The sequence below is a fragment of the Amblyomma maculatum genome, chromosome 11 (assembly GCF_055883805.1).
Source record: "Amblyomma maculatum isolate TAMU_Amacu chromosome 11, ASM5588380v1, whole genome shotgun sequence".
Taxonomy (NCBI): domain Eukaryota; kingdom Metazoa; phylum Arthropoda; class Arachnida; order Ixodida; family Ixodidae; genus Amblyomma; species Amblyomma maculatum.
The window spans coordinates 19,785,207-19,798,783 of NC_139354.1; the positions used below are offsets into that span (position 1 = coordinate 19,785,207).

The window sequence follows — 13,577 nt, forward strand, 5'->3', positions numbered from 1 at the left end:
ACTGTGGCTAAGGGCAAATTCCACACACGCTGTACTGCAATCTTTTTACAGTAAACTCTTGGTTGGTAAACGGGACATCAAGGGACCTGGAAAATATGTTCCGTTTGTCAGGAGTTTCATTTGCAGAGAGAATAGGTTCTGCATTGCGTGGCCCACCTCCACACCACAGTCCTGACGTAACAGGAGGACGTACAGTTGGCAATCCTCGCAAAGCACATTCCAATATGTGAAACCTAGGTATTATGGAGGACGGTACACAGTGGGCTCGAACTTTATTATTCTCTTAAGCTGCTCATTGAGACGGTGTACTTCATCGCGAGCGCTGTTTTCATAAAGCAACCACTGTCAGAGTCGTTGAGGATATCCATCTTCCTTTCCAACACAAGTGCATCGTGCAGTTGTATCCACGCTGCCATCGGATGATGACTTTGTGGCGAAATGTCGGGCACAACACCGAACAAAGACTATGTAAAGCTTAAGTCTAACTGAACACAACTGTAAGCACATGGCGGCTACAAGGAAGGGGGTGCAGTGTGCGAGAAAACCAGCACCACTGAGACGAAAACCGAGAAGGCAGTGATGCGTTCAGCAATGGCACCGCAGTTGCCCAATTACAGTGCAGTCTACTTATAACTATATTGAGAAAACCTGAAAATCCGATCGTTATAACCGATTATCGGTATATCTGGACCGGGGGAAAAAAAAAGAAAAAAAATGCATTCTGAGTTTTGAATAAAAATGAGTTCTGAATAACGAGGCTTTTTTGCGTTGCTTTAATATAAAGCCAACCAACTCTGAGAAGTTTGTTCCATTTAAGCTATAATTTTGTTTTACTGATTTTCATTTATGGAGATTCTACTGTAGGCACATTTTCAGTGAAATGAACGACATCAAACTTCTAGACTGTCTGTACGCGGTACTATGGTTGAGTAGGTTTCGGCGTTGTGCTGCCCGTTCGCATACGCGCATGACATAACAATCAGTTCTCACGGCAGCACACCTCTCAAGGACCGTCAGCGTCGCCTAGCTACTGTGCTGCAAAATGTGATACGCACCACGGCACACAATGCCGCAAGGCCACAACGAATTGTTAACACAAATGCATGCTCATTGAGTGGTCGCGTGGGCTGGGTGGGGCGACAGGGGTAGTTACTGTAATAGGGTTGGCGACGATAATATTCGGCGGTACGTCCATGAACAAACACAGAAGTGGTCAACGTTTCCTGGGCTCATTATTGTTGTGGACATCGCTATGCTTCTTGGAACATGGCTGAAATGGCCGCAGTGTTGTATCGCTAGCGGTCCACACATTTATAATGCTGCACTTTGATAAGCTTAACTGCGTTAACTGCCTGGCATTTCATAAGCCATTATGCCTTAAGTGGTCACCCAGTACATGCATTTCAATTGGTGACTGGGCAATTCGAAGAGCTGCGTTCTAACCGCAGCTACTCTGTAAGCGGGTACACATTAAAGGGACTTTATAACGACCATTCTGATGCATGTTGTGGGACCCCAGTGGGCTAAAATTGTGCTCTTTGCTTTGTTGTGGGCTGTAATCTAAGATGTTGCTTGGTTGCAAAAAAATGCAACGAATTACCGTTCGCGCAACGAAGGGTTGTTTCTTGCTGCCATGTTCTGATCGATCTCAACTAACATTTTTCTTTCTTTTATGAGTGGAATCTTCAGCTTTCAATGCGAAAAAATGCTGATGATTCGTTTCCTTTCTTCCTGTCTGCAGAAGTGCCCCAGGCAATGTCTGCCTACTGAAAGCAGCAGATGTTTTCCTGAAACACGCAACCAAGTCTTCTATGCCTGCAGATTGGCATCCGGAAGATATGTTGAGATCATTCTATAATGTGCTTGAATGTAATCTTGCTTCACCACATCATGTGGTAAGTCCTTTTGTAGATCTTTGCTTTGTGAGTGCGCATGGGTTACGCTTTATTGCTTGTTGCATGTTTTTGTAGTTATTTCTAATAAAGTGAATCACTCCCATTGCAAAACAAAGGGTATTGCAATTCGTTAGCTACTGTCACTGTATTAGACTATGCAAGTGTCAAAACATTTTGCATGCAGTACTGCTGTGCATAACACGACCATGAATATAATGCAAGAAGGGATTTGACACCTTATGAAAGGGGAAAAAAAAAGAACATTATGATTATAACCCAGTTTCTGCCTATTCAGGTGGACTACAGCTGAGAGCTTGAAAAAAACAGAAGGCAGAGAAAAATAAGGAAGCAACGGACGTGTTGATATTATTTGTGTGACAACTTTTTAGATATGTGCACAACATTGTAGAGTGCAGTAAAGCCTTCAACATGTTAATGCATGCAGTCAGCTGGGCAGCAATGGCTATTGTCATGGCCGTGCTGCTATGGCTACTGCATGTTTCACGCTGCCCAGTACTGTGCCTGTTGGCCATTTTTTTTTCTTTTTTTTTTTTTCCTACTTAACTCTTTCGCCGCTTTTATTTTTCTTAGTGGACCATTCCACTGCTTTGTGCTTTTATCACCATCTCTTTTTGACCCATGCGTATTGAATGCCACAAATGCCATTGAAAAGCTAGCATTTCCTTGTACAGTAAAATCTCGGTGATACGAATCTGGCTGATACAAATCTCGGGATAATACGAATTCGCGAAATTCCCCAGCTGAAGGGCATTGTATACAATGTGCGAAATTTCGGATGTTTCGAACACTGTCCTGCGCCACTACGGATGATACGAATGCGCGAACTGCGACCGTAACCTTGAGCACTATACGCACTGCCCACACGTCGTTCATTCCGCGATCGCCATCCACGCTGTGTGTGCGCTTCACGAGCAGTTTGCGGTGACGCTTGGCCTGCACGTCCTCGACGTCGTGATTGTCTGTCGAACTTACGCTGCGAAACGCTTTCAGCGGCACGTAGCCCACAAACTGCAGACGTCGCAACCGGAGCAATTGGCGGCGGCGTACGTGGTGGGCACGCACGGACCGCATATCGCTGGCTCCGCGGTTGCAATCCGCAAACAGTTTGCGGCGCCGCCCGGCCCGCATGCTGCCATCTCCTCTCGTGCTGTACGCGCCGTGAAAAATACGTGGAGGTGGCTGTGGACCGCACATCGCCGGCATCACGATCATTTTCCACACCGCGGAAAGTTTGCAGCAACGCGCATCCTTAGTAGTCGGCGCCACACGCGGCGGGCGCGCAGAGGCCGCACATCGTAGACTTCGCAATCTCTAGTCGCGCTGTACGCATCGCGAGCAGTCTGTGGCGCCGCGCGGCTGGCACGTCGCTATCTCTTGTCATGCTGTACGCACCGCGAGAAGTCCGCGAAGGCCCGCGGCCAACAGCCCGCACATTGCCGACGTCGCAATCTCCTGTCGCCCTGTGTGCGCCGCGAGTGGTGAGGTGTGACCGTAGTAAACCTTCTCGGACGTGAACAGATCTGCGCGACTGCCTTTCGCATGCTTCTGCATATTTACTTTCGTTTTGATGATTTGAATGTTCGGATGATATGAATTTTTTCGCGACCCTGTGATATTCGTATCACCGAGATTCTCCTGTAGCTTGGGGGTCTAGTGATGATGCATGCTGTAGGTATCTTGAGCGCCGAGATAACAAAACACCGCATTATATTCGTGGCTTGGGTCTGAATACAATGCGAGTTGCATTCTGAAACTGATACTATGAGCGAAACGGCTTGGATTATATCTGTGTAAATGCAGTTACTATAGGGGGTATTCACTGACGCGCTGTGCGCGGTGCATTGTGGGTAATTGAGGTGCAGTCGGCCATTTTTGTGTCCACAGAACGAACAGGGCGAACGTACGTATCAAGTTCTGTCATGCGGTTCTACAAGCAGTGGCACCCGCAGCTATATGTTGTTTATTGAGCTATCGTAGACTGTAATAGACGCGTGCACAGTGTAAACAACGGAAGCTGAAGAGCTGCGCGAAAGACCTCGGCATTTTAAGGTTCCGGAAGTACACACAAACAACTCCACCCAAACGAGACACTTCCCCGAGATGCGACTAATGCGACGCCACGAATGGCTGGTACGGCACAACCGCACAATTATCATGGAATATGAGAAATGTATGTCAAAATGGGCTGGACTGGAATCTTCTGGATGTGTCCTAGCAGCCAGCTCTTGTCACTATCTGTGCACGACTGTTCTTCACGCACTCAGAAGACACATCGACACGTTCCCGGTAAAAGAGCAGCGCGGCAATGTATCGCTTCCAGTCATGCGCATGCATGCAGCGCGCCGTCAACACCTCCTCGCCGTGTTTTGCTGCAATAAAGTCCTTGAAAAAGGGCTCGCTAAACTTTGTGTTTGCCGTACTTGCCTCATTCGATCAGAAGAAGTCGGATGTTCGCATCGTCTGTGTCGGCTGTTATCAAAGCAGACTGCATGCAGAGTCGGCGAAGGAACATAGGCAAGCAGAGTTGTTTTGCAGAAGGTTTGAAGAACTTTATAAACTTATTTATATCTAATAACAAATCAAGTTTAGCTTGGCCAAAACTGCGCTGTATTTCAAGAGTTTTGTTGCAAAAAGTTATTTCGAGCGTGCAAGGCAACAAGGTGGCGCCACCGGTGTCATCGCTGTGGGCTTTAGCAGCGGTTTCTTTTGCTTCCTTACTGCCACAGAGGATGCAAACATCCGCCTTCTTCTGATCGATTGAGGCAAGTACACCTAACAAGTTTTGTATAAAAGATACTGACTACCAAACGCCATTTCTATGCAGAATATCAGCTACAAAAACTCAGCGGTTTAGTTGGTATAAACGTTGGACGGCACGCACGTAATTGCACAAAGAGCGAGTTCGTCTGCTTCAACCGCGGCTCTTAACCCAGCCGCTTGTAACATAGTTGCGTTCTTCGAGTGGTCAGTAGGCTTGCGATCGGTTTCTTGTGATGAAGCTCATCTGTAGGACAAGGAATTCATGAATGTCGCACATATTTATGCGTGGGCACAGGCCGACGCTTACCGTGCAGTTGCGCATATCGATTGCACACGGGTTTGTACCAGTTTTGTTTCGTACAGGTCTCTGTCTGCGTCGCGCCCACTTTGCTGATAAATCGAACTGTCACTCATGATACCGATTGAGTTTTCATAACAAGGGTGCTGGCATGAGGCAGAGTGACAGAGCAAACGGACGCTCACGAACAGCTAACCTAACCGCCGCCCCGTACTAGTACTAGTCAAAACAGGACGCAAAGATGGCGTCGGCTGCATACTGACGTCAGCTGTGACGTCATGTGAATATGTACCCCCTATATTATCTACTAGCCATTTTTCATTCCATTTATTTTTGTTAGCAGTGATTTTACGAGTTTAAAACAGGCTGCTTTCCTTTTGTTGCTCCAAAAGCTTTGCACTTTTGCGGATGTTGCTAAATATACTTGCTACAGATATACTTTAGGTAAGCTTTGTAAGCTTTCTTATACACAATGTGGAAGTCTGAATTCAGATTTCCTTTATTTGGTTCTTTGGGATTGAGTAGATCTGGGGTGCTTCCTTTCTTTTGCTCTTTAGGTCAGGCTCCTGACCTTGCGGGTCTTGTCTGCCTTCAAACCTGGGGCTTCTTTTCCTGAAGTTCGAGAGAAGGGTGAAATGGTGAGTACCGATTTTAGGATGCTTGAGCTTTGGGAGTGATGGGTGTGTTTGCTTTTTTGCAGGGTCCATGTTTGTAGGTTGATGCATACATGGCAACATGCTGCGGTTTTAAATTTACACTACAGTTTTATTTTCGGCAGTGTGTTCATGTGGTATACATTGTGCGATTCTTTTTTTTTTTTTTCCCCTAGCAGGGAGAATTTGCCTCTGCGTGCTACGTGTTTGACGTCTGCCTCTCGGCAGAGGCTATTCCGCTGACAGTGCAAGACTATCGTGCGAGACTCAAGCTGCTTCAGGCTCTGAGTTCTGAGCAGCTTTCGTCCGCTGGTGTGTCCCTGGGTGCTTATGCAATGGTGAGTGTTTTGAACCACAAGTTGCCAATTAAAGGAAAAGTTAGGCGTTCCTTGAATTGGGTTGTCAAGGAGCTCAAAAAGTCGCTTCAAGAAAGGTGTGTGAAACCCAGGTTGAGAACACCTGCTTTAGGGTGGTGGAGTGTATTCCAAGAGGGGGCAAACGTAGCAGGGGGCAGCAAAGACTTGTGTTTGGAGTGCTAAGGTGGATGCTTGTGGCACAATACGAGACTAATTGGCGGGATATGAGAGGGGTCTTTTGGAACTACAGCTGCAATGGAATGGCCTGGTTAGTGTGTGAAGTTTGCGCTGTGGCTTAAAGGTGGCCATTTTGTTTTTAGGCTCCCGTTTACTACCTGCTGGGCACCCTACTAGTCAACTTCCAGCTCCTCTGGCAGCCTGCCCAGGAAATTCTCGCCAGCCACGCGACCACCGACGGAGCCTTCTGGAGCACTCTCGTGGACCACCTGACATCCGTGTATGACAAAATAGGTCAGTATCCTTCTCAGTCAGGCTGTTATTAGTGTAATGGTAGAGGCATTGTCGGGAACAAGTAGTGCTAGTGTATTTATTTGGGAGACCAAGTTTCTGGAACCTTTCACAAATTTTCGATTAGATATGTTACGTTGCGAGGACTGGTTTTCACAGGGATTACTGTGCTTTTGATAAAGCCTGTTGTTTGGTGCACTTTAAAGAAAGGATGTTCTGTTCGAACTCAAATCAAGCAAAGAGAGCCGAAAGGCACTGCCACTAAGTAAATCATAGATTATTTTTCAGTGCTGATCAGCGTGAAACAATAATTAATCATGAAGGTAGACGATAAGAAAGTAGAAGACAAATTAACCGCACGCCGCCAGTGAGCAGCTGCCATAGCTTAGTCGGTAGAGCACCAGGCATGAAATTTGGAGGTCTAGGGTTCGGATCCCACCACTGGGATGTGGTTGTGTGGGTTGGGTGAAGTCGAGGCGGAGTGTGATGGAATGAGTCGAGGGAGTCCTTGATCTGGCTTTAGATTCATAATTCTAGGAGGAACCTAAGACTGCTTAGGGGCAGTAAGGCAAAATACTTATTTATTTATTGTTTGTCTTATGTTTATTATATTTTTATATTATCTTAGTATAACCTTGGATTCATTAGCTTGTTATGTGGCTACTGGATCGAATTCTGGATTGACCTATGACCTCTCTGGGTTTGCTTATGATTTTTGGCTATTGATTAGGATAAGTTTAGATACTTCAGCCAATTTCGCCAATGTTGGCTTGTATGCAGTTACTGCTTGATTGGCTATATGTATGCCTCGTATGACATGTTCCTCCGGATGCCACTCATGAGCCAAGAAAGGCTTTGCCTCAGTACAGCTCTCAGTTATTATCAGTACCATCAGTGAAGCTTGCATGTCTCATCGCGCTTTTGGGGTCTGTCTGTCACTTCATGTTTGGCAAACTTTATGCACTCTTTGCATAAGACGGTGTGATGTTGCCTTCAAAGGAGCTTTTGTTGTTTGCAGAAACCGCACCACCTGTGGCTTCCGAAGAGCAGGACGGTCTGGACGGTTTGTCTGGTGACGGGCTTGCGGGTGTCTTCGATGAAGCACTCGAAGTGTCTACTAAGCTAGATGACAAGCCCGACTATGTCAATCACCGCCACCTTCTATGGAACGCTGCCGAACAGTTCGTTGGAGTTGCTGAGCGGCGCAGCAGGGATGTCGTGGCTTTCTTCTACCGATTTCTCGAGTGAGTCCTCGCTTGCTCGTCAATGTTGACAGTGGCGCAATTTTTACATATTTTGTTCAGTGATGTTGGTGTGTACTATAGTGACTACCTTGTACAAGTATGTTATTGCGTACCGCTGTAGGCAATTGAGAAGCAGAGGCCTGTATAGGTAGCAAGCATTACTGCTACCAAGGACTGGTTATGCTACTAACCATGAGGCGGCTTATTATTATATTTGTGCTTGTACCAGTAGGTGACAAAGCTGTGTTCTTAAACAGTCGCTCTCAAAATTTATACACCACAGTGGAACACGATCGAATTTGTAATGGACGATGAACACATGGGGCTTCCTAGAGTTTTGCTATTGTCAAAATTAGGGCTTTCGCAGGCGTTTGTGGAATTCCATTTAATGGGGTTAGGATCTTGAAATCTTCTTTTTTTTATTTATCGACATGTCTCTGTAAAACTTAGCATGCGGGTATAGCATAGAAAGATTTTGAAACGAGAAAAAGTGGAATGAGTGGCGTGTTGAACTTTGGCTTCGTCTGGCTGGTTCGTGTCAACGCCTCATTGAGATGTGCTATCTGAAAATTGTTCTTATTTGGCATGCTGTCGCCGGTTGATGTGAGTGACCACATGAATGCAGTCGGTTTTTGTACATGTATGCATTGCATATTCGCGAATGAATGAATCCGATCGCCTGTGTATATGACGCTCAGATCAATGGCGCTAATCATCCTGAACATGATTACGTGTTGTGCAAATGCATATATGCACCTTTTGCGGCAGCCGGCGATCGAAGCGCACATAGTCATGATCTGAAGTTTATAATAGTCAAAATGTAGCACGCCCAACGTTCATCACACTGCATGCGTGTGTCTACTTCTTGTGAGTACACGTAGGCTTTCCTAGGCGAGCTCGATCGTGTTCTCGTTGACAGGTGCAATAATCAATATCGGGTGTTTTTGCCGTTTATTACAACGCACAGGCCAGAAGCATCGCGGCTGGATAATGGCAAACCTTCATTGTAATGTGCTATTCGAAAATTCATCAAGTTAACCGGGACTTTGGTCTCGAGTGACGCGAGTTGCACACAGCCGACCGCAGCTTGTTGGCAACTCCAAGGCTAGCAGACGGCCTGACTTGCACTCTACCATTCGTTTGGAAGCAGATGGTGCCGATGCTGCACCTGAACTGCTGGAACTGGCGCTGCACGCTTGCGGCACCGCTGCAGAACTTTACAGAACTGATGCAAAGAGTGCAGCAAATTGAACGGACTTTGTTTGTTCTGGTGCATGGGACCATAACAGAAATTCACTGCAATGTCCACCTGTCAGATGTAGGTTACAGTCCTTCGAATGGAACTGGTAAGCTTCTGTCGTGCTGAGTAGGTTGTGGTGGAAACTTTCTTTCAGGAAGGAGTTGTGGCCCAACATGCAAATGGCTCCTCACCACGATATACAAAAAGTGGAGGCCGCTCTACCTGCCGATGCTGCCGACGAAGCAAAGCCAAAGCTGGAAGAGGCCAGCGTCATCATTCTGGAAGAACCTCAGGAGGACGAGGCAGGTGGCGAGAACGAGGACGAAGACAATGGCGAGAACGAGCCACGCGACGAGGCCCATCATGTGCCGCCGCGAACGAGGCTGAAACTCGTCAGGTACTACTAATTGCATCTGCACCTGTAGTGACCATCACTCTTTCGGTCGCTTGGAATTATCGGCTGCCATGTTGAAAAATGGTGTTTTTTGTCTGTTTTATGCACTTCAGAAGCCTCTGTGACCACCTAAGGCTGTTGTCGAAGTTTTCGAACCCAAGGGCCGTCTCCAAGCACGAAAGGCTCTATGAGACGTACCTGGATGTAAGGCTTTCCCATATTTCAGCATGATTCCAGAATTGCCGCATTAGCGCGCATAATGAAGGCACTCTTAGTTTGCTAGCACTAGAGTTTCTATTGGCCATTTAAGCGTTGTATTAGGTCTGCGTCGGTGATTTATGTGACGCCATGTGTCACATAAAAGCGAGCGGGCGGGCAGGTGGACAGACGGGATTGGAAACCTGGTACTCAGGTTCAGTAGCCGAGCACCTTAATCACAGTTTCACCATGACGAGTGCTTTTACTTGTTATAACCAGGTTTGAGTAGGGTTAAAACTCATTTTTTTCTTGACAGCGCCACGCGGATGCGTTGTGAGTGCATTTACGGGTGCGCTGTCGTTTCATGATTGCTGCGAGCGTTCATCTAAGCTGAAGGACGCAGAAAGCAATTCATCTTAAACCTTTTTTTTTTATTCCTTTATGAACTCAACGAACGGTCTTGGTTTCGCATTGTTCATCTTATTAGAAAATTTATCGTTGCAGTTCCTCTTAACGGGAGGCCCATTGTAACGATGATAATAATTAGGGCTCTGAAATCATGCCAACCTGAATATTCATTCGCTCACTTCTTCTCTTTTGACAGCTGCTGACTTTTAGAGACCCAGAAGTCCAGAAACTTGCTTTTTCCTGCATCCTAAGCTATGGCCAGAAGTTCCTGACACCTTACAGGTAAATGCATTGTTGAAGAATTTATTTCGTGTGTCCAATGTACATGTCCCCTCTAAAGCTTTTGGACCATTGACAACACTTAAGGAATTGAATTTCCATGTTGCCTTCAGGGGCACCCTGGCATTCAGCATGTAATAATAGTGCTGATCATGTAAAGAAGTGCAGAACATGCCTTTAAATCCTGGGTTGCATGCTTACTCAGCAAAACAAGCTGCGTTTTGATGGTTTCTTTGTACTTAGCAGCAAAATTAGCAGTTTTGATGTCAGTTGATGAAGCCTTTTCTTAAGCATGATGTTTTTTGGGGTGATACTTGACATATTCTATATGCTTGACATCTATTTTTGTCGATGTGTACAGTTTGCTTTTATTCTGACTTGCTCTTTCTGTTACAGGGAGAACTTTGAAAGGCTCCTGGATGAGGCCAGCTTTCGTTCAGAAGTGGTTCTCTTCAATGTGGATGATGCGGGAGAGGGAGCGGTCCGAGAAGAGCATCGGGCGGAGGTCATTCCCATCCTGATGAGGCAAGGAAGGCCATTTAATTTATTAGAACTGCACTTTTGTGTTTGCCTGTAGATAATTGAGAAAGGGCACTTGTGCCCCCCCCTTTTTTTTTTTTAACTTCTTCCTGTGTACATAGCTGGGAAGGAATTAAACAGACTCTCGTTTTTCTTTGTGCCCAAATCTGCTGCAAGGCTGAACATTAGATGAGCATAAAGGAGAAGAAAGGGATGAAAGGACTAATTTTGGGTTTACCAGACAGTTGAGTATGGAGTATTCGCGTGCTCTTCTATCGCATTGCTGTGGGTGCTTTTTTCGAGTCTATTCTTCTTCTCTCTGTTCGGATTCTGTCTTGCTTAAACTTGAAAAAATATAAAATATTGTGGGATGAAAAGACTGTGTTTGAAGGCACTACAGTTAAACCGGGTTATAACAAAATTGTAAAATGCCCGCAATTTAGGTGCGACTATGGCAGCGGCTTTCACCTCTGCCGTAGCTCGCACACCTCATCTATAACCGAGGCTGAGAAGGCAGCTATCGCTCTAGTAATCTCCTTCTTGGTTGCCACCAAAATTATATCTGACTCTCAAACTGCCAATTTTAGCTCTGGACGCATCTCTCGGCAAGCCAGTGCCATACTTAGGCGCTAGACTCCAACCAGAAACATAGCACTTGTCTGGCCACCAGTCCATGCGGGATTACCTGGAAACGAAGAGACACGCCCTCGCTCGAGATCGTAACCTCCGGGTGGGAGAGCACCCCGTCGCCTCTGTTGATGGGGAATGTCTGCTAAACTTCAGAGACATTCTTGAATACTATCGCTCCAATAGACAGATATGCGCACCTCCTCACCCATCGTTATCCATAATGCGATCAACTTTCTCGTGGCAGCTACAAACTCGTACAATCGTATACCCGATAGCTTCTTGCAGACTATGCGGCAAGCCAGCCGATTTCCTTCGTGTTTTACTCATTTGTTCCACATACCCACATCCCCCCTCCCCAGAAGTGGTACTCTCTTATTGGGAACAGCTCGTGTCGAGCTCATCGCTACAAGATCAGCGACTCATGATCACCAGTGCCACTAACAGGCTGGCCCTCCGGGGGCTGGTACACCATTTGTAAGGCAAGACACGTTGCACGGGCTACTTGCATTTTAATGGCCAATAAAGTTTACACCACCTAGCTCACACTAGGCATCTACAAGAAGGGCAGGGAGAGAATGTGGCAGAAGGGCCAAGAGTCTGGGGGAGAGTGCATGTGTTGCAACACACTGTAGTCGCCACCGGGGGAGGAGGCATGTTCTCTCTCGTCCGCCACCATTGCACCAGGAAACAGACTCTTTTTTAACATCGCTGGCGCTCTCCTTTTTTCCCATTACCGACGCGCGAGAGCTCGTGAACAACCGTGTCACTGCATTTGGTGCACACTGCTTGTCCCGTGTCTTTGTTCTTTGTCGTGTTATTTTTCACTGATTTTGAGCATGAACTACTGTAGTGCCACGTTCCAAAAGCAAAAGCAGCTGAAACTGCTGCGTTTGCCACGTAGATGCGCTGTCGGTGCTTAAACATGGCGCGATGTATCAACTGCGATCGCTCGTTGCAATCATAGACATGCCTCTCGCGTTAGTTTGTGTGATATCTTTGTGAAATTTCAGGGGTTTTGCCAAATTTTCAATAATTCAGCACTAGCTAAGATATAGTAAGCGTTGCGAGCTCGTTATATCAAGGTCCACCGTCGCAACTTGTTCGTTACATGGGGTTTTTAAATACACTCAGTTCAATGGGGGTGGCATTGGGAAATTCAAAAGCTTCGTAACATCGAGGATTTCGCTACATGGAGGTTCGTTACATAGAGGTTTAACTGCATAGCATCTACTTTTAACGAAGCTTGAACGTCTCCCTAATTCAAACTGTGTACAGCCTTGCTTTCACTCATATAAGTAGGTACAAGTCATGCTTAAACCCCTACCATTTTTTTTTTTTTCAATCAGGGTCCTGTATGGTAAGATGCACACACGCTCTGGCTCAGCAACTGGAGGCAAGAGCAGCTTCACCGCGCGCCAGAGCACCGTGCTGCGCTTCCTGGCCAGCTGCCGAGAGTCTGAACTTGGCGCATTCCTGGACCTGGAATTGGCAACCCTGAAGCAGTACCTGTCGGGTAGGGCAAGCTGCATGCAAAGTCATTGCTGTCATGCTTTTTAAGTGCTGTTTTACTTTGTGATCTTATTGTGTCCAATTTGGTGCACACAGACGAACCTTGATATATTGAACTCTTAAGGAGACCACAGTGTAGTTCGATGTACGCAAATTCATTGCTGTCATGCTTTTCAAATGCCGTCTTACTTTTGGGATCTCATTGTGTCCAGTTCGGTGCATACGTACGAATCCTGATATATCGAACTCTTAAGGGGACCGCAGTGTAGTTCAGTGTATCATTATTGTGAAATAGAAAACACTGCCAACAGATCATCTCCTCCGTAACCCAGAAACTGGAACATGATGCACCCACGCTAGATGTGCTTCCTGCAGGGACATGTGGCTTGCCGGTACACTGGAAGCACATCGCTCGCTGCAAGAGTGTCGGACCGTGAGGTGCATGGTTGTGTGCCGCTTTTGAGGGGAGATCGGAATGTTAAAGCTCGCGCCGCTAGCATGTCTCGTTAGCATGAAAATTTATGTTGGGAGCTTCATTAGGATGAGCGCTCATTGCAGCAGCATGGTGCAGTTCGATATTTGAGTGTTCCGCTTAACATTTTCTTTCCCACGAGAAAAAGTGGTAGTTTTTCAGTGGAGTAAGTAACCTATTAGTAAGCAACATAACATAACAATAATGCTATTGTTGCAAGTTTGAGGAATTTG

The 13,577-nt window shown here is 46.4% G+C and overlaps 1 protein-coding gene across 1 annotated transcript in view; it reads left to right on the plus strand.

Annotated features, from left to right (window-relative positions):
* Positions 1-13,577, plus strand: part of LOC146173017 (small subunit processome component 20 homolog) — an 81,220-nt gene that overhangs the window by 16,323 nt on the left and 51,320 nt on the right. Inside the window, exons 16-25 of the mRNA XM_084585590.1 lie at positions 1,742-1,895; positions 5,532-5,612; positions 5,804-5,965; positions 6,304-6,454; positions 7,470-7,695; positions 9,090-9,332; positions 9,443-9,533; positions 10,132-10,217; positions 10,611-10,739; positions 12,710-12,876. Coding sequence (XP_084441716.1) covers positions 1,742-1,895; positions 5,532-5,612; positions 5,804-5,965; positions 6,304-6,454; positions 7,470-7,695; positions 9,090-9,332; positions 9,443-9,533; positions 10,132-10,217; positions 10,611-10,739; positions 12,710-12,876 — 1,490 coding nt within the window. The remainder of the gene's footprint in view (positions 1-1,741; positions 1,896-5,531; positions 5,613-5,803; positions 5,966-6,303; positions 6,455-7,469; positions 7,696-9,089; positions 9,333-9,442; positions 9,534-10,131; positions 10,218-10,610; positions 10,740-12,709; positions 12,877-13,577) is intronic.